The sequence below is a fragment of the Fistularia commersonii genome, chromosome 13 (genome assembly GCF_037954325.1).
Source record: "Fistularia commersonii isolate RoL2024-O1a breed Wild chromosome 13, RoL_Fcom_v1.0, whole genome shotgun sequence".
Lineage (NCBI taxonomy): Eukaryota > Metazoa > Chordata > Actinopteri > Syngnathiformes > Fistulariidae > Fistularia > Fistularia commersonii.
This window is the reverse complement of record NC_141296.1, coordinates 8,953,444-8,974,522: the sequence shown is the minus strand read 5'-3', so window position 1 is coordinate 8,974,522 and position 21,079 is coordinate 8,953,444. Positions and strand designations below refer to the sequence as shown.

Genomic DNA, 21,079 nt, shown 5'->3' with positions numbered 1-21,079 from the left:
AAAGCTATTTCTTTAATGAACATTTTCTTCTCTGAAGAAAAAAAGTCAAGATTAATGCAAACAACCAAAAGTACATCTTTCTTCCTATCATGAGTGCATTCACCACCCCATGTGTTCTTGAAGATAAGACTACTGATCATAGCTGCATGGCTGATCATGACAACAGAAAGTTTATTCTGTTGTCATGAACCTTGATATAAACTGAACAGTTGCGTTGAGATGCTGGGGTTTAAACACCATGACAGTCGTAGGACGTTGTGCTCCGTATTCCTCAACCCCCGGACTGTCATCTTTCCTTTTATGGCCTTTGGGAAATCTTTCCAGCTGGGTTTCCAGAGAGGTATTTTATAGTCTATGTACAGTGAGTGTGTAATTGGTGGTTGTAGATCGCTGGACTGTAATGATTAATGCCTTCCATTTACTACATGTACCTACATTTATATGAATATGGATAGAGGTGGCAGCTTCCATCAGTCTCAGTCGAGATCCCTTTCCTTATAGGTATGTGCTTTTATTCCTGAAAAAAAGAAATCACAACCAGCAACCACAATTTTTTACTTTTACTAGCCATTTACTAACTACTTTAAGTTACTTAAGCAATGGTGTTTTACCTCTCATATGGAATAAGCCCTTGGTTACACTTTCAATGCTGACAGTCCTCTGGCTACTTCATCATGGTTATTAAATGCTAATGGTTGCTGCTAATGGAAGAAGTAAGGTTAGAAGGCTTTCTCATTTTGCCCCAGGGACTCCACATATGTACCACTACAGCAGAGACATGTGAAGTTAAGGCTCTGTGGGTAAGCCGGTAGGCCTCACTTATGAAGACCGGAAGATGAACTAAACCCTCGGTCTTAACCTCATTCCAGTGCATACTTTCAAAATGCTAAGATGGAAATTTGAGTCTGAACTTGTGAGAGAAATCAGTGCAGCAGGAGAAAGCGTGTGAATCCATGTGGAAATGCACAACTGGAAAAGCAAGCCAAAATTTTGTGACTCTGCTTTACAGGATCGTGTGAAAGAAAACTGTGTTTTCCATTATCCTGCCAAAATTCTCAGTTGTTGTCTTATATTTCACTAACTCTAAAGCCTTTTTTATATACCAAATCAGAGGTTTAATGGGAGGAGGTGGTATTGTTACTGCTGCACCACTGGCATTCAGCTATTTGCCTGCTTCCTCTACCTTTTATGGTCAGAAAACACCTTGCAAAGAATCACAAGTGGTGTTGGAAAACACAGGTCCATGAAGCTCTCAGACTCTTGGAAAATGAAGAGTCAAGAGATTATAGGAGGTTTCCCAATTGCATTTTTTTAATCCCAACCCCTGCATTGATATTATAGAGATGTGTGTTTTGGGTGGTAGAAGTTAGCTGACAGTTTAATCAAAGATTACAGCTTTATATAGTGTGTCTGGATGACAATTTGGCAGATTTTCAAGTTTTATATTCTCTGACCAATAATCATTGGTGTGCAGCAACTCAAGAAATCTGTTCCTTTTGGCTGTCCCTTCAGGGGCCGGCACAGGCAATCATTTTCCTCCATCTTGCCCTATTCTCTGTATTTTCTACTATCACACCAACAAACTTCATGCCCTTAAATCCATAAATCTCCAACTTGTGAAATGTTTGAAGAAATTTAAATATAAATTATTCTGACTAGATTAGTATTTCTCCTATTTTCAGTGCTTAACATAAAACTTGTCGAATGATTAATACTCCAGGTTCTGTGAAATCTATGGTATATTCCTCAGAAACCCACAATAGCAGATGAGAGTGAGCTAAATCAGAATTAATGGAAAGAAGGACAGTCTGATAAACATGAAAATCCCATTAGGGCTAAAACTGACTTCGATCATTGTGCAAGCCGTTTCCCGAAATATCTTATTGAAATAGTTTAGAAATGTAAATGACAAAACTAGAGACCGCATATTGTCATCCTTCTATTAGTATGTGACATTTCCCAATGTCCTACATAGACCTATTGATATACTTGGTGAATGTCATCCACTACAATTGGATTTACATTCTGAATTAGCAACAGCTTATTTGAAAATCCCAGACATTGTATCCTCTGTGGCAAGTTGAAGGCATTGCTTCATTTACTTGGCGGCCTTTTTTTTTTTCCAGGATGATGTCTTACTCACAAGAGCCTCTCAGGTTTTGGACAAGCTTTGCAGTTTATCCACAGAACAAAGACACAAGGCTGTAGAAATCCGTTACCCTGTTCAATAAAAAAGCTTGTTCAAACAAACAAACTAATCCTATTTGACACACAGTGTTTTGGTTTTCCCATGCCTGCCTGTAAAGGGAGGTTTAATTACTTTATTGTGCGAGAGCAATTCCTTTCTGTTTTTTGAGGGACTCGAATAGTTTTTGTGACTGAAGTATGCCTCATACCTTAGAAACATATTTCAAAGAGTAAAATCATCTCTTGAAAGTTGCTGGTAGAACTGCATGAACAATGTCGTCTGGCACAAAAAGCCACATCCACTTACATAGCATATTCGACACACATATAACAATAACATTGAACAGCCGAAACTTTAATCCAAAGGCGGTCGTAGAATTTTTGTCACACTGTGAAAGAGAAAACACATGAAGGTCACAGAGGTGTGAGGATGAAGTGGTAATTTGTAAAAGCACACCCAACTAAGGTCATTCTGAAAATGCAAATTTCACAAAAATCTTAATTTCTGAATACATTCAGGACCCACGCGGTCTTTGGAACCTTATGTAGAGCGCTCTCCTGCTCTTTTGTAAATGATCTGGGAACTCTGGCCTTTGAGAGTCACTATCAGTAATCTTACCATAGCATAATTACTATTGAGAATATTGGGTCAAATGCCTAATTGATGCCCTAAAATGAACAATAATCGAAAATTTAGAGACCATCCATCTTGAAAACTGCCTGCAATGTTTTTCAAGTTTGTGCCTCTATGAAACACTGTCATTCTATTGGCTAAAAACAGGAAACAAACAGCAGTCACCCACTACAATGTCTGTCAAAACAGTGCTCCTCTGTTGCTGCTGGCGCAGGAAACAAATGTCCATCTGCCACTACAATCCCCATCAAAAACGATATTTCTGAATGTCTTCTGGCAAGAGGGAATAAACATCAGTTTCTCATATCAAAAGCTGATATTTTCAGCATTTAACCACTACAACGCCTGGTCCCTTTGTAATAATGTTCTGGTTCCAAATGGATGTCATCAATATTCTTACTTTCCTGTGGTCATAATTACAACAGCCACCAGATTGAATCTGTTGCATCGAACTAAAGGGACTAGAATTACTGTTTAAAACGAGTCAAGGACAAGTACTCATCCTGCTAATGTGTAAAGTGTTCGCAAGTAAACCAAAGGTTAGAGTGTAACGGCTTTGTAAAATTACACTATCTGTGGTGTTTTATCCTTGAAACATGTTTGCACTGTGTGTAAGACCGTAGATTGCAAGCTGCTTCTGACAAACACGATTAAAAAACTATCACGTAAAGAATGTTGTCTGGATACATAACTGTCAATGCAAAACTCATAAATGCCTGACTGTGGCCTGTTGAAGAAGGAGAGCTGAATTTTTTATTGCATCACTAAGGCATGGACATAAATTGATCATCCAGCCTTTTTGTTTACTTGTGAAATTGATCAAGGCCATACCAAGTAATTAGGTTATTTCCAAAGGGTACGTGTTCAGAAATCTGATTTCTTCAGTGTTCTGAGGAATGTCAGAGGCTCATGCATTATATCCCAACATGCACCAATGTTGCTACACACTGCTGGGAGGACAAATGCTGTTTTTACTAGTGTGTTCCCTCACAAACTGTAAACCCACTTATTGATTGGATTTTACAACATTACATCTTCTCGATCACTGGTCATGTGTGTCCTTTGCTGTGAAAGGGATTGAGTAAAATGGTGAAAAATAAAGTACTACTTTGTAATCGTTATTTTTAGCTGTAGCTTTATATCAGAATAAGAGGCATTGCCATTTCTCTGAAGATATACGTGAGTTAAATGGGAGCAGTAAATAAATATAACCTTCAACTTTTTTGCTTTTCTGAGCCAAAATAAAAATAATTTTAAAAAAAAATGTTAAAAACTATTCATCCCCTTTTCGAGGTGCCACCTTATTGTAGTGGAGGGGTTTGTATGTCCAAGGGGTCCCCAGGAGCTATTTTGTTGGTGGCTTTGTGGTCCTGGTAAGGCAAGAAGGTCTTGGGTGAGGGACCAGACAAGGCGGACCTCCAAATGACGAAAAAGACAGATGGACCTGGTTTTCGGATGCGGGTCACTGGGGGCCCTCCCTGGAGCCAGGCCTAAGGACGGGGGCTGATGGTTAGTTCCTGGGGGACAAGCGTGCACATATGGGGCCAGGCTCAGCCCGAAAGGGCAATGTGACTGCCCCTTCCCTTAGGCTCACCACCCGCAGGAGGGGTCATGGGGATCAGGTGCAATGTAAGCTGGGTGGTGGAGCAGGGAACCTTGGGGGTCCGATTCCGCAGCTGCAGAAGCTGGGTCTAGGAGCCTCTCACTTTTTTGCACTTGCACTTGAGCTAGTGCAGGTTCCGGCCTGATATAGTCGGACTCACCTCGACGCACGGTTCAGGCTCTGGAACCAGGCGTCTTGTGAGGTGTTGGACTTGTTTCCACTCTGGAGTTGCCTCCAGTAAGAGGCGCCAGGCAGTTGTGGCATATTGATTGCCACCCAACTCTGCAACTGCATGTTGGGGTTCAACCCTAACCTTCTGCCTTCGGGTTGGGGGCTGGCTGTTGTATGTGTCTATATACCCAACAGTAGTTCAGTCTACCCACCCTTCTTGTCCCAAGAGGGCCTGCTATTCAGCACCCTGTCGGGGACTCCATCATCTCACTGGGGGACTTCGTAATTGGGAGGAACGGTCCACCAAATCTGAACCTCAGCGGATGTCAGTTTCTTAGAGTCACAAAAACCGCAGTGATTAAAATAAAAACATATATCACTTCAAACAGATTTTTTTGCAGAGAAAAAGGATTCCTAATCCTACATTAGCATTTTCCTCCAGCTAAATTCCTCACAAACCCATTATTTACTGGCCATACACTCTTGAGTGATAATAAGTTGGTGCTGATATTGTCTGATTTTTTTTCTTTTCTTTTTTTTCTAGCTGATCTAGAACAGTTTGACCAAAACCTTTTTGAAACTAATAAACTGTCTTTCCTTAAAGGAGCAAAAAGACTATTGTTGGCTGTTTTTAAATTTTGTAACAATGACAAATTAAAATGGAGGAAACAGGTGAAGCCATTAAGGACGTACAACAAGATAGAATTTTTGTTATTACTGATACTCTAAAATAACGGAATCAATCATTATCTGTTACACTTTAGTGTCTTGATTCATCACGTTTTAATAGAAATGTACAATAGCGATTTAAAAAAAAATGGTGGATCTGTGCATACTTTTATTTACCACTTATGTTAATATGTTCATGGCAATAAGCAGTTTGCTACTAATTTTGTGGAAAAAATAATAACTTCTGGACATAATGTATATCTATGGTTAAACTTCAATTTTGGCTTGATAAATTACAGGCCCTGTTTACTAATTACATGTTAGTCATGGTTAATCTAATCAGATATGGACTCATTTATTAAGAGAATCTTCAATTTGATTCGATGTTTTTGTGTTCAATCAAACTTATAAGGTCATTTTTTCTGAGGACAGGCACGCCCTACCCCTTCAAGGTGAAGTTTAATCAGCATCAACTGTATGGATAGACATAATGACATGATGGAGGGTTCATAATGGGTCTCCACTTCATGTTGCTAATTGCGGGGAACATAATGACCTGTGACGGTAAACCTCTGTGCCAAAGTGCTGCTCCAGTCAATAATTGGCCATTTTAATCTGCCAGAGCTACTGAAGAAGAGTGGATATGTCCACAAATTACATGGTATTACCTTACAATAGTGTCACCTAATCTGTTGTCTGTATTCAGGGTAACATTGTGTGCTGTTTTGGACAATACTCAGAGTGAGGCCAATTGTTATACAAGCGTGTAACTTAATGATTCTGTAGGTTACGATTTCTGAAAGTGATATTTTTACAAGTTTGGCTGCAGGAATGCATCTGTAAGAAACATTGCCATGCTGAAGACCTTCAATATACTGTCTCTTAACATGACACAATCCTCTTCTTGTAACCTGGAATTAAGTCTAGTTTAGACATAATTTCTAGACTACAATGGTGGAATTGTGGCTCAAAGTACCACATTTTACTACTAACTATATTCTATAAGTTTTATGTTTGATCCTGTATATATGAAACAAATGGTTTGAATGAAGCCCACAACACACAGTATGCCTTAAAAACCTCTGACTGTGTGCTGGAAAGGTTTAAGTGGTTTTCTTTTTTGATCAGTGGGTAACACTTTCATTTCAGTTGCAAGCGATACATTCTCAAAGAGATTAAATGCTTACCCCGAGAAGATGCACATCACTTCATGATCCATCTATTATTCAGTGGCAAGTGTGTTGATTTCTGCCGGCAGCAGAAGTGTGCCATATATATTCTTCCAGGGTAGAAAATGTCAGCTTTTTAAATCATGCTGAGATTTGTCTGAGATTAAATGAAATGTATACATATCAGGTGAGGCGAACCTTGAAAACAAAACAACTATCTTCTACATAAGCATCTCAGCAAGATGTCTTCGTCTAAACGTCTTACACAGCATGGTGTCATGCAAACCTCATGGTAGTTAAAGAGAAGAAAAGAAGTTTGTGGATGTAAGGGAAATTCGCAAAAAAAACTGCACAGCCCAAGTTAGGCAAATTAGTGTCAGACATGGCCTCCTCATTGGAAATTGGTCTGCAACACCAACAGCAGAGACATCTCCAATAACAGAGTATGTTAACATATACCACCGATAGTCAGCAAATTGATTGTTTGGACAAGTATTACCACTGTATGTTATCACACCTTTATCACTGTATATATGGCTTTATGTATATTTTTGCACTGTTATCCTGCCCATCATGTTCCAGTGATAAGTGTTATGCTCATAGACAAGAAATGGTGAGCATACTGCTCAGTAGTTGCCAGCTTGGCTCTTGCTTTTTAGTCATTAACTCTCTATAAACATCCCATCTGCCCTTCTTTCATGCTCCCTATTCATCTGCACCCCTCAGTACTCTAGCATTTGATTCAGACAGTTGTTTGGGGATTTCTTGCAGTTTTGTTAAAAAAAAAAAAAAAAAAAAAAAAAAAAGCCCCAATAGTAACATTGGACTGAAACAATTTTGCACCAACACCCTTACAAAAATAGAACCCTGGATTTGAAGTATAACTTATATTTTTGGTCAATTTATCAAATCATTATAATTTGCTTTTGAGTTTTCAGGAAAATGGCTTAATTTTTTACCATTCTTTGCTCTATATGTACTTTAACTCTCACCTTACAAACAATTTGTTGGTGATTTAGTAGGGTAGTGAATTCATCAGTGCTTTGTTCACAATTCTGTTAGAGATGGATCCAACACTTGGTAGATTGTGAAGTATCATGGAAGTGCCTCTGATGAAACCACATTCTAAGTAGCACTGTTTGAGAATAATTTCCTCCCATACATAATTACTGGTATTATATGTGCTTCATTCTCTCATCTCCCTGTCAGTGTCAATCAGTCCCTTACTGAAGCAGTGTCTGTTTGCTGAGCATTTGAACGAGAAGAAAACTATTGTTCTATGATGAGTTGTTATACATTCTTAATTTACACTTGAAAAATCTAACAGTGCAGATATGTGAATATGTGCAGAAATCCTCTTCAAAAAACCTTTCATTAACTTGTTTACTAGCTTTCAGCCCCCTAATTTGTTTCTATTGCCATGAGATATTTCTTCCTATCAAATTTAAGTCCTATGCGGTTGGCATTTACATTGACATGTCAAAGGTAAATTTTCTGTAGGCAAACAAGTCTTTGCCCTTTTAAATTATTGATACAGTGATACAGACAAAAATCCTTTAAAATGTGCTGTTTTCCTTCTAATAGGGGACAGGAAAGTCAATTACTGCTAATTCACATAATTGTACAAAATTCTTTTTAATAAAATTACACAAGGTAAAACATTCTTTGAGCATTCAAAAGAAAACCGTATGATTTATGGTTCTGCCAAAATGTTTTTTGTTAATTTTGTTTTAATCAGTCATTGAATATCCTGAAATGTTTTCATTAATCTCATATGTTCATGAATAGGCTATACAGATAGGATATTCAGGTCATAAACTGCACTCAGGAAGACTGGTTTGCTAACTAAACCTGCAAAATCATGTTTCACTCTTCTTGTTCAGTGGATAATGTAGTGTTCTTAAGGAGATGTTTTGAATTCCAATATCTCCCCAACAATGTGCATTTTAAAAGAAAAAAAAACAGCCTTTGAAAGGTTCAATTTTGCAAGTTTCAATCACTGTGCAAGTGTTTGCAAATTCACAAAACATAAAATCTACTCCTGCTAAAAGTCTAATAGAGGGCTACACTGCCCTAATGAGCTTATTTCCATATGAATTGTCAATGCTGTTTAATTTTCCTGATACAGAAATGAAAAGGAAAGGGGAAAACCATGGAGATGCTGAGAGGAGTGCCGAAGGACGATATAAAGTTCACTGTCTCAGTAGCATCAAAATGAAATATGTAGGGTGACAAAGTGTGACAAAAGTGATCAGCTCAGCTTGTGTTTAGTTCTCAACACAGAGGGGAGTTTTTTTTTTTCATTGAAGTCTTCAGAGGCCAAAAGGTGCAACAGACTGCACAATTCAAGTGTTTGAGTTACAGATGGGCACCACCTCCACTCAATATATGAGTACAGAAGTTTGATTCACAAATTCTATTGTGACACTGCCCTCACTGCCATTTAGCAGCAAATACAGCAAATATGCACGGCACATGTACACATTTCAACTAAGCATAAGATCTTACTTGTCTCTATAGAAAGTGTAGTCTGGATGATTTCCTTCAGAAATGTGAGATTTATTGTTATTTTGGCAAAATCCAAATTCAAAAAAATTGAATTGTGAATCAGCAATACAAATAAATAACATAATAAATAATAATGAATAATAATAATAATGAATAGCTGATATTGCTTGGATGGTGTGAGACACAGAAATGTAAATTGAACGGCACATCTTTCCAGCTCTGACTCATGGTATCTCACTGACTTAAGGCACGGACGGCCAGAATCCTCGTTATTTTTCTCTGACCTTTAAATCGATGCAATTCTTTTACAATTTGTTTCAGAGTTGATACACATCACATGACATAAATCACAGACTTTTGTGAATTTATCCACTCTAACACCAGGATCCCGCTGGGGCATTGTTGTACTTAAATGTGGTTTGGTTATCTCATCCTTCGCGGCTCTTAACCAATTGCATTTAGGAAGCAGCGTTATTTGTCTGACCGTTGATCTGACCACTTTCCCTTCATTTTTGTTTGTGCTTGTATCATGGACAGGAAACTTTCAGCAACTTAGGAAGCATGTCATTTATTTATCCGAATAATGTAAATTGATGCAATTTTCAGCTAAATACAGTTTTAGTCCATTCATACAAAGTCTTGCCCTACGTTGCAGTTACTTCTAAATAGTTAGGACAGCTACATGATGCCTTAAAATGACAATATCTGTTTATTGGCTACAGTTTCCCTACACGGGTTCATCATAAAGAACGGTTTTTGGGTAATTGTAGTGAATATGGTGTTCTCTTCTATGGTAGAATGGAAATGCCTCAGTTATTAGGTGGTTAAATTCCTGACTTCTATCCAAGATGATGCTGACCCAAATTGTGATCTAATCTCCATTTCCTGCTCCAAATAGAAGTGTCAACATTATTTAAACAAACAGACCTCATAAGTCATATCTAATCCTCAGCAGGACTTCTTATTCCTTCATTACACAAATATAGGATCTGACCATCATCCAATAGTTTTCAAACTTGTACATAATTCTATCTGCATATTTTCTAGTCCTATTTCATTTTGTACATTCAGCCTTCTTAAACTGGTTTTAGTATGAATTACCATGTATTTATTCTATTGTAAAATATATACTGCTTGGCATTCGTAGTGTAACAGCAAAGAAATCAATTTATTTTACTGTTCAGATGACAATAAAATCTTTGAATATTGAGACAAGTGTGAAACAATTTTCCATGGTGGTTTTGTAAGCCAATGGATTGGTCATATTTTCCACAATAACCAATTTTTGCTCCTCAAAAAACCTGGGCTCACATGTCTTACATCGACTTATCTTTGTTATCCATTTCAGCCATCCTTAGATAAAAAGCATGATTTCTTTCAGATGAACCTGCCCAAATAATGCCCTTGCAGTTTGAGGAATACTTTCAGAGATATCAGTCTTTATTCTCATTACCAAAACATAACGAATTTAGTGAGTTTGACCAATGTATGTGGTCAAACCAGTTTCTTTTCATGTTTGTTTTTTCAATATTCTATGTTAATTACATTATATTATATCATATTATATTCTATCGTATTATATTATATTATATTATATTATATTATATTATATTATATTATATTATATTATATTATATTATATTATATTATATTAAGAAAATCAAAGGAACAAAATACGTCTCAGAAAGAATCTGTCTCAGCTCCTAAGCCTGATATCTGACACAGGCTAGATATTCACCATCCATCTTCACCTCAGAGATATACCACTCTCAGGAGAGCAATCAATGGAGCTGTCATTAAACTCAAGTCAGGTCATTCAATAGCACAACCCATCTACTTCTCATATTATTCTGATTTTAATTGGCTAATTTATCCTGTAGACTACTGGGAAGTACCTCAGATTTATTCAATCTTTATGATGCCTCTATTCCTTGAATGAAGTGCATGAAAAGGGATTTCACAGATTTTCCGTTCATATTATACTTCAACAAGCACTGATGCACGATATAAATTATGGCATCCATGGTAAGAGTGTTACAAAATTGTGGCACTGCATTGCTCCACCACTGCTCTTTTAATTCTACTGGATCTGGTTGGCATTCAGAGAGAAACTGACTGTTTTATTTTATCAAGAGAGAGGAGCACAATGTTACTGCGAAAGTTAAAAACAAAAGAATAACTGCATACCCAACTCTGAGCCTGACCAAAGAGATGCAGTAGAGAGAAATAATTCAAGCACGGTCTATTCCATCAAAATAAGTAAGTAAATGATAAATTAATAAATAAATATGTCATTTATTTCTCATCATCATTTTCTCTATTCTAAAGTAATTTGGTTATTGTGAGTATGGGTTTACTGGTAAAATTCGCAAAGTATGAGAATTTTGGCATCATCTATCACTCAGTCAATAACTAAACTAAAACCAAACAAAACAAAAAAACAAAAGAAAAACCAACATTTCATTTTGTGTCCTTAAAGGCCAAGGCAAAGACTGTTTTTTTTCTAGCCAATTCGTCAAACAGATGTAAATATTGCAGCAATACAATGCTCATTGTTCAGCTACACACACAAACACACACATTTTGTTTTCAAACATGTGTATTCACTGACTTACCATCACCAAAACCTTAGCCTCAACCTAAAATCCCCTCAACTTTACAGATCTTCCTCTAAATACTGAGTGTTTTACATCATGGGGTAAAGTATAACGAAGTACAACAAAATATAACCAGATTTGCATCATTCAAATATACCTAATGCACAAAAACAACACGTCTTCCATTACTCTCTTGGGCTGAGATATAGATTTTTTTATTGCTTCATCCTTCCTCTTTCTCATTTTAACTGTCAAACACATATCATACCAGACCAGCTCGTGCACCAATCTGCATGACAACCTTTCCGAATCTCCAACAGTACTTCCTGTCTCCCATAGCCAGCATCTCCCAACCCATCTCATTTTTCCCATCTGAACCTTTTTTCTCAATTTTCCCAGTGCCTCAGGCTGAATGAATCACCCTCTCGATTTATCAGAGGCATTTTTTCTTCATCCCAGTTTGCTCCACTCCCCTATCAGATTCCGCCTGCTTTCACTCTTTTTACACCTGCCCTCCTCTTTCTAAATCCCTGCCTTTTCCCTTCCCTCTGCTCCCTCCCTATATGGCAGGCAGAGGGACTGGAAGGAGAGTATATCATTTCTCCGAGGAGACGCTGTCAGTTGATCGCTCTCTGGGCAAAGAGCAGCTCTCTTCGCCTCTGGGTTCACGCAGTCACAGTTCTGTTCTGCTGCAAGATTATGCGGAACTTAATTCCCTTCCTCTTCCACCTGATGTTGGCAGGGCATGAAATAGGGAAACTTCTCCCCAACCATTTAGAAATACAGAAAAAGAGAGGGATATAAATGTTAAGGAGAGACTGGACCTGTTTTTTTTGTAGATCTGGCGTGAGTGAGATGGGGAAAAAAAGAGTGATATAAGATGTTTGATGAGATAAACTAAAACAAAGGGAAAGAAAAATACACAAGATAGGGTGTGTTTTCTGTATACCATTGGCTGAAGCATGCCCCCTTTTTCTCAGATGACTCTCCAAAGAGTGTAATGCTACTCCATGCTTTTCCTAAATCTCACTAGGGCACATATTTTCTTTAGAAAAAATATCTATTGCACATCAGTCAACAGTGAAAAGCTTTCAGATCATATAGACCCCCTTAATTCCACAGGTAGTTTGACCAGGAAAAGGTGTTTCTCTAATCTCACATAGGTATTAACTCATATTTTTTGTGGGGGGTTAATAAATATATTGTATATGCATCGACGCATGCAGGAGAACCAACTTACATTTGATCAGAAACTAAATCATGATATGAAATTATGATGTGCTGATCAAAAATGAGAAACATCAATATGCCAGTGAGGGGATAAAGTGGGCTTACCCAGTCCCCTGGCTTTGCTTACCCACCTTTTTAAACATTTTTTTTTTTTGTTGTATCTTTTGATTGACAGCAGTTGAGCTACTCCGGGAGCGTTCTCGCGTTTCAAGAGGGGAAATCTAGAAACCGCGCAATGGGTTTATGGACCCCTTCTGATCCTCGTCAAAAAATGCAAGCACGTCATTTTAATGCACTGATAAAAATAACCACAAAAAAACAAACAAACAAAAAAAAAAACACAAAAAAAAACTCTGACTCGCAAAGAGAGAATAACATATTCCAGAATATTCCATATTCTCACCTGATAAAGCCTCCTTGGAAAAAGGAGAAAGACAAGACATACAGAATCCGGATGACCTGTGGGAGCATCCTCTGGCTCAGAATCTTTCCTCAGTCCCGTTGAATAACTTTTAAGGAATAATTAAAATAAGCAAATCCACTGGGCAACCTGGGAGTGCGAACCACAGGAGGAAGGCATCGTTTATCTGTGCGTATTTTTAGGGAAAACTTCTTCCCATACCCATCCAAGTCCAGGGCGCAGCGCGGATCCGCTCACCGTGCTCTGAGTGCGCAGTAGACGACTCGACTGCACTGACCGCTCCACGTCCGTGCGTAAGCGCTTGCAGTGAAAGGAGAGCGTGGCTTTTGCGTTATCCTGTCAGAGCTGTCTTTTCCCTCGTGTGTACCCCCCTCCCCCCCAAACACACACACCATGGAAAAAAACACCCATGTCCATTTAAAGGCACAGAGACTGTTGTTTTTCATGAGCGCAAGTAACCTTAATTGGAAGGGGGTGCGGGGAGTGCGGGGTCAAACTACTGTAGCTTTGCATATTCCTCTGTTGATGAAACACCACGGAAAATTTTACAAAGGACTGCCTGCGCTTATGATATTTCAGTGATATGCGCTTTGTTTAAAATGAGCACTTTTTCTTCTCAATGTAAGCTAAATTAAGTTTCTTGAAGGTTGGACTTTGGAATGTGCCAAGGGAGATAGTACTTAAGATGTGTGCTCTTCTCCCATTTCAAAAATCAAAGACAATTGCTGAGACCTGTTATAAACCATTGTGAAATTACTGTGAAGGAACATTCTTAATTTTCTCATTTGGAATGTAAGGAGCACATTTTTCCTTCCCTACAGCTTAACTCTAAAAATTGATCTCGTCATTCTATTTGCAGACAGGGACTTGATGTATTTTTTCTCCCCTTGCCTTAACAGCAGTCACTTAAATACTCGTTAGAAACACTTCCTGCAAATTTCCATTTAAATTTGTTCAAATTCTAGTTGGTTTCTGATGCATGTTGTGACCAAATCAACTAGTCCTTCAAAGTACCCATTCTGAGCCATATCAACCTGCCCAGGTGGTGGTGCAGGGGATAACAAATATTCAATATGTCAAAAAGTGCCAATTTACCAAGGACTCTCAAATTATGGGTTTACATTCATGCCACAGATGGAACAGTGTGCCATCATATAAAATAAGTGGGCCCTCTGAATGGAACAGGGCCATAACGCATGTTGATGTCTGGACAGAGCAGCTATTTTTGTATGTTGACAGGTTAAACACAGATTGGATTAATAATGGTCCACTGTTTGTTACGTCCCAGATGGTGTAGTGTGCCACAATAGCAGGACCCTTGCCCCTAAATGAAAGAGAACCATGATTAATGTTATTAATTTCACTTGTCTTTACCCTGCAAAGGCAGGTAAAATAGCAGTGAAAATACCTCAGGGATGAACCACCGCCCTCAGTGATGGTATTGTGAATATCAGGCATTGAAATGAACAAATAGTATTTCAGCTTTAAAAATGTTCTGGGTTCTTTGTATAATAATATGTTCTCCTTGTTTGTATAGTTGCAAAGTATGTGACATTGCCATGAGACCAAAGAACTCCATCAGAGAGCACAAGTGGCCCTGGTCTTTGCTGCAGGTTGGCTTCAGTCAACCCTTGCCAGTGGCTTTTCAGGCTGATTGCACATGTTGAATCGGCGGTTGATGCTGCTGGTGAGGGAAATCGTTTCTCGGCTTTTGCCATCAGAGCATGAGAAGTGAAGCAGGAGAGAGGGAAGCAAAGATAAAAGTTTTGACATGCACAACATAATCCTAGTCATCCCAATTTTCAGACCACGCTGGGTTTTCTGTATTGGTGTTAGTTTTATATTACCGGCTCTTATTCTGGAAGCAGAGGTGACACGGAAAGATGACGTCAGAGTTAGGAGACAGTTCGGTTAGTTTTGGGTGGTAGCGTGGGAGTTGGTGTGTGAGGGATTGTTCTATTCACGTTAAGTATTATTGAACTACAGCTACACTCACGTTCTACTTTGGATAAAACAGGAACAGGACATGGTGTCAGAAGGCCTGTAGATACAGTGTGACAGGAAGGAATTTCCGAGGAAGAAGAGTTTCTACACGTGGAACAACAGAGAATAATAACAGGACAGAGCGCTACGCTTAGCATCTAACTGCCAGGGCTGTTCAACTTTCCCAAGCCACAGGAGTGTTCCAGATGGAGAAGGCGATTTGAGAGATTTCGGGTAACAAGTCATTTTGATTGCCGGCCCAGAGGACACACCCTGTTATATTGCATGGGGGATGAAGCTGATGATGATTTGCGCGGCCTGGCTCTGCCGGCAGATTGAGAGTGCACGTACATGCGTGTGTGGAGCAGTCCAGAGAGCTTCTTTGTTATTAAAAAAATGCGATCTATGAGTGAGTGAAGTTCAATATGTGCAAGCAGAGTGAGGGCGAAAGTATAGACTCGCTAACGTCGCTATTCATTTACATGACAAGCTTATTCATGACAGGCTCCGGCATCCCGCAGCCTGACAACATGCAGGATGCCGGAGAGCGCGACAATTACTGCTAAATAAAGCAAGGAAGTTAAAAGGTAACAGGCCCCTCTGTAAGGGGACATTGCTAAGGAGGCAAGTGATGCTATAGCCGTGGACCGAGTGTTTGAAAACAGCTTCAGGGCAAGTTCAATGAAGCCTCAGTATGCAAACAGCCGGGCTAAGGCACAGATTGTGCAACAGTTGAAAGGTCAGGGTGTTCAGTGCTACGAATGTGACCGCTCTCCATCCCAACCACAGCAAGAATGCCCTGCAAATGAGGTGAAATGCTGTTCATGTGGCAAGAGGGTCATTATCAACGCATGTGCAGACCTGGGCATGTGAAAGGTTTTCGAAACTTACTCATTGGCAAACACTTCCAAAACTGAACGTAAGCCTCTCTTGAGCCTGCCAGGCTTCCAGCCACTGGATTTTGTGTTTCCGAATGCGCCTGATTTGTTATTCTTACTCAGTTGCCCAGGGAAAAGACTGTGGTCAGCAAAGACACAGTTGAGGGATCCTGTGAAGAGTAGAGTAACATAAGAAGAGAAACAGATCTTTGAAGACACTAGTATCTATGTGAACATGGTGATGGACAATCTGCCAGCAAGCACTTCTTACCTGGACAAGCTGAAGGGAGACAGTTATCTGCGGCAGAGTGATGTCGCGTGAGGAAGGATTGAGACTCAGACTATATTGGGCAGAAAGGGCATTTCTCACAGTACAAGGTGGCCTCCTCCTGAAAGAAAGCAGGTATGTTAGCCCAACAGCAATGAGAAATTATGTTCTCACCAGATTACATGAGGGCCATCTGGGAGCGTGCACAGCACTCAGTGTGGTGGCCTGGGTTGAGCCCAGAGCTACATGAGACAGTCCTCAAATGCAGAACATGCAGCAAGGTGAGACGAAACAGCAAGGAACTGCTGATGCCGTTTGAATACTCGGATTGACCATTGTGAAAGTTGGGAGCAGATCTGTTCACACTAGGGAGAGAGTTCTCAGGAATGGCCTTTCCAGAATTTGCCAAATCGGGCATGTTACAAGCTGCCCAAGACATCCCCAGAGCAATGGGAAAGTGAAGTGCAGTCAGTGCAGTGGAGTGCGAAGGATCTTTTGAAAAAAGAAGCTGACCCATACCTTGCACTGCTGGCGTATAGAGCAACCCCTCACAGGTACAGTACAGCACTACTACTCACTTGGAGGAAGCTACACACTACGTTTCAATGCTCCCAGCTCTGCTGACTCCAATTCTCTCTGACAGCGAGGTGGTTGTTCGCAAGGAAGGGGGTTGCGCCACCGGGCATGGAGTCTTGACAAGCTTGCTCCGGGGAAAGAAGTATGGATGACAGATCAAGGTGTCCATGGTGTTGTGGTTGACAGTTACCCTACTCCATGTTCGTATATCATGGAAGGATCCAATGGAACTGTCAGACGAAACTACCGTCATCTCATCCCCATGGAGTCAGCACCAGAGTGGCATGACAATGCACCGCAAATCCCAGGGTGTGCCCCGGGAAAGAGCCACAGAGTATCATTACAGCAGACCTCCTCATAACCACGGTCCACTCCTAGAACAAGATCGGGAGAGCTGTGATGAAACCACACAGGTTGGACTTGTGGGATGGAGACATTTGGCAAGTGAAATGTTAGAGAGAACGAAAACCTCGTTCATGTTCAAGTAAAGAGAGAGAGGAGAACAGTGGTTACTATAAGTTGCTCTTGCTACATAAAGGTCCAAGTAAAGCGTTGCTTTACTTGTTCAAGTTCAGATAGTCACAAACCTCCCAGCTGGAGGCAGCCTCTGAGGGTTGTGGAATCAATGGCAGTCTACCCATTGATTCTAGAATAGGGAGATGAGGTGTTGGTGTTATATTAAGGGCTCTTATTCTTGACAGAGAGGTGGCACGGAAAGCTGATGTAAAGAGTTAGCGGACAGTTAGGTTACCGGTAGTTTTGGATGTCTGTGTAGAGTTGGTGTGTGGAGGATTGTTCTATTGAAGTTACACATTATTAAACTACCTGACTCACTAATTGGCTGGACTCACGTTCTACTTTGGATAACAACGACTACTAATACAGAGAATTGGATCATCTCCCACAGACAATATAAATTCATTTTATGGGTGGCTGACATCTGTCCACCCTTTTTTCAATACAATTTCTGATAACATGAATTAATGCATAATCTTTGCTTTAATATAAAACCATTTTAGCCACATCTGAGGATCTAATTGTTGTTTTTGCCTTTATGGATGGAGAGATCACTCATGATTGCGGTTCCTCTCACTCCCAATAAAGGGCTTTATTTTCTCTGGGATCAGTAAAGTATTTCTGATTCTGATTCTGGTTGAACCTTGCTTCTAGTCTCTTAAAGGGAGGTGAACACTGTAACCTACATGGTTCAGATAAAGTAAACACTCCACTGTATTAATTGTAAAAATAGTGCTTTGTATTATTATTTTCAAATTTGAATTTATTAAGTTTTAACTTTTCCGCATGCTGAATTTGACTGGTTGTTAAGTGCTCTTGAAAGTAGGGCAAGGTTTTTGGAGGTTGTGAATGGGATGCTTCTCAATGACAGTGCGTCATCCATCAAAATTCCATTAGAAGTGTAATCACCATGGCAAGAAACCACTGTTCACTGATGTTCTGGAGACAGCCATCCTAACAGGCAACACTTCATTTCCTCACTGTCGTTATTTGGATCAGTCTTTCCTACCCCCATCAACCTTGTTTTCAGCCTCAATAGGCAGCTTTTCCGGCAATATAACACTGATAGACTCACTGAATGCAGCACCAATTGGCAGCAAAGGTTAACAATTAGCTGTGAAGCTTGGAGGTCGAACAAGTTTATGGAAACCAGAGTGAAGTAATGTGTAAAAATTTTGCATCAAAAAGGTAAATTATATTACTGGGTCGTGATTTTATGAGGGGGTGAGGGGTACATCTTCAGGTCATTTGCAATTCTTACAACCGAGCATATCAAATCATCACAATGTCTTTTTCATATATTAATCATTATGCGCCAGATGCAAATACTATGAGAATCACATGTAACACATTTTGTGAAAAGATTGCGATGTACAGAGGGAGCTTTATTGATGTGTCCAAAAAAGGCTTCACATCAAGATGCATCAAAATCCACCACTGTTTCTCTCTGCTTTCTTTGATAGTTATATAATCAATCAGTGACCCATCCAGTGGCTTCCAAACATTAATCAAGTCAGATGATAGCTCAGAAGATAGATCTGTGTAGCTGCAATTTGTAGACCCATTTAAGGCTCTGTGTATTAGAGATCACTGGGCAGTAGGACCATCACTTGCTGAGTTTGACCATCATATCGCCTCTATGTCAGTCATTTGTCTTTCCTGTGTTGATTTCACCCACTAGCCTCATGACAGGAAGATGTTTCACTTTTTGTTTTCTATTTACGAGGAAAAACGGGATGGATTGACCTATGTCTTATAATTACACAGTCTTCTTCTTTCTCCTTCGGTAAAGGGATGACTATCACAGAGAAAGCTGGATTTAGACCTCTGCAGATGCAAAAGGAATGTGAAGTGGAAACTTATTCTTGACCTCAAAGTGGGTAGCATTATACAGGACTGTCTCAGAAAATTAGAATATTGTGATAAAGTTCTTTATCTTCTGTAATGCAGTTAAAAAAACAAAAATTGCTTTTTCATGATATTCTAATATTTTGAGTTTTCTTAAGGTGTCAGCCATAATCAGCAATATTAAAATAATAAAAGGCTTGCAATAATTCAGTTGATTTGTAATGAATCCAGAATGTATGACATGTTTGTTTTTGTAATTGCATTACTGAAGATAAAGAATTTTATCACAATATTCTAATTTTCTGAGAAAGTCCTGTATTGTGTACAAACAGTAGCTCACTAATACCCAGCAGAGATGAACTGCTCAGATACTGAAAAAAATTTCTTCAGTAGTTTAATAAGCTTAAATCTGTGCCTCTTTGTAAAATGATAATTCTACACTTTATTCATTTTGTTTCATGACCTTATTCTGTAAATATATGTTGGTGTTTCTTTAAAATCCCTGTCTTTACTCTTCATGTAAAACAATATAAAAGCAGGCTTTCATGGTTCACTTAAAATGTTTTTAACACCCCCTCATGATTTTTGTATCTCTTGTTAGCCTTTATTAAGCTGAATATCCAAGATAGAGATTGACACTGTATTTTTGTTTGAGCCCATATCAATATCATCAATGTATTTCTCCCTGTTTGTAAGAACCTTACATTCTGCTGACTGAGTTATAAGCAGAAACTGACGTAACCTTACAGCTCCTTCAACCATCATGCATGCAGCATGCATTTATATTTTTTACCACAAGCAGAAATTTGAGTCAAGCTCTATAGTGTCGTGAGTCTGTGGAGACAGCTGTAGAAACAGAAATGGGAAAAATTAAAAGGCGCAGGTTTTAGTTTCTGGCACCCTTGACAGTTGCTAGACGGTTCAAGCTACATTGACATTGCGAGCATTACTGGTTTATTATTAGTTGACTGGCAACCTTTGCTACAGTCAGCGAGTTACCATAAAATTTCATATAATTTTTGAAGTACAGCACATACTGGCAAAATTAAAAAAAGAGCATGATACATGTTCAAAGAAAGGTCACATTGCAGGGTATCAGTTCGGTGCCTACTGTATATATTTATAGGTGAAGGTATGTGCTGTTCTGAAAATAAATAAATAAATAGATAAATAAATAAAACGGAAAATTTAGATTTGAGGCCAAAAAACCTCACAATGTTGAACAGCAATTTATCATGGGGCTTTGTCATGACATGCTTTAGTAGAACTAGCAATTTGACCACAAACAGTCACCAGATTCTCAGGGTATTCACCACTAATGCAAAATGTTCATAAATTAAGAATTTGTCTATTAAAGGACATCTAAATTTGCGGGACCAGACCTCCTTATTGCTGTCAGTATCTTCTGAGTTAAATGTACTGTTAAGTTACAATTTCAAAGTGTTTTTGAAAGGTAAACAGAGAACAAGCCTTAACAACAAAAATTAAGACCATACACACTAATATGAAGACTAGATTATTGTACCATCCAGAGCTGGTTAACTCTTTCAAATGATAGTAAACTTGGTTCAAATAAGACTATGCAACATATTACAGTTTTCTTTTCAAGTCACCTTTTTAGCAGCTGTTACATATTACGTACTTTCAATCTTCAAGTTGAAATGGTTGCTTCCCTACTGTTGCTATGGTTACGGCATCAACCCAGGTTTTGAGGGACGTGAGTCACTTTGATTGTTCTTCCAGTTTTGACGCCATTCCATTTGTTTGCATGCCAAAGTACAAAAAATCTTCAACCTTTGATAAAATGTGTCTTCTACAATA

At 39.0% G+C, this 21,079-nt stretch overlaps 1 protein-coding gene across 2 annotated transcripts in view; it reads right to left on the bottom strand.

Annotated features, from left to right (window-relative positions):
• The window catches only part of glra4a (glycine receptor, alpha 4a), a 37,612-nt gene extending 24,112 nt beyond the window's left edge, over window positions 1–13,500 (bottom strand). For both annotated transcript variants that reach the window (XM_086158072.1, XM_086158071.1), the window contains exon 1: window positions 13,172–13,500. In XM_086158072.1, coding sequence (XP_086014198.1) covers window positions 13,172–13,239 — 68 coding nt within the window. In that variant the 5' untranslated portion in view covers window positions 13,240–13,500. The remainder of the gene's footprint in view (window positions 1–13,171) is intronic.
• Between the last annotated feature and the right edge of the window lie 7,579 nt (window positions 13,501–21,079).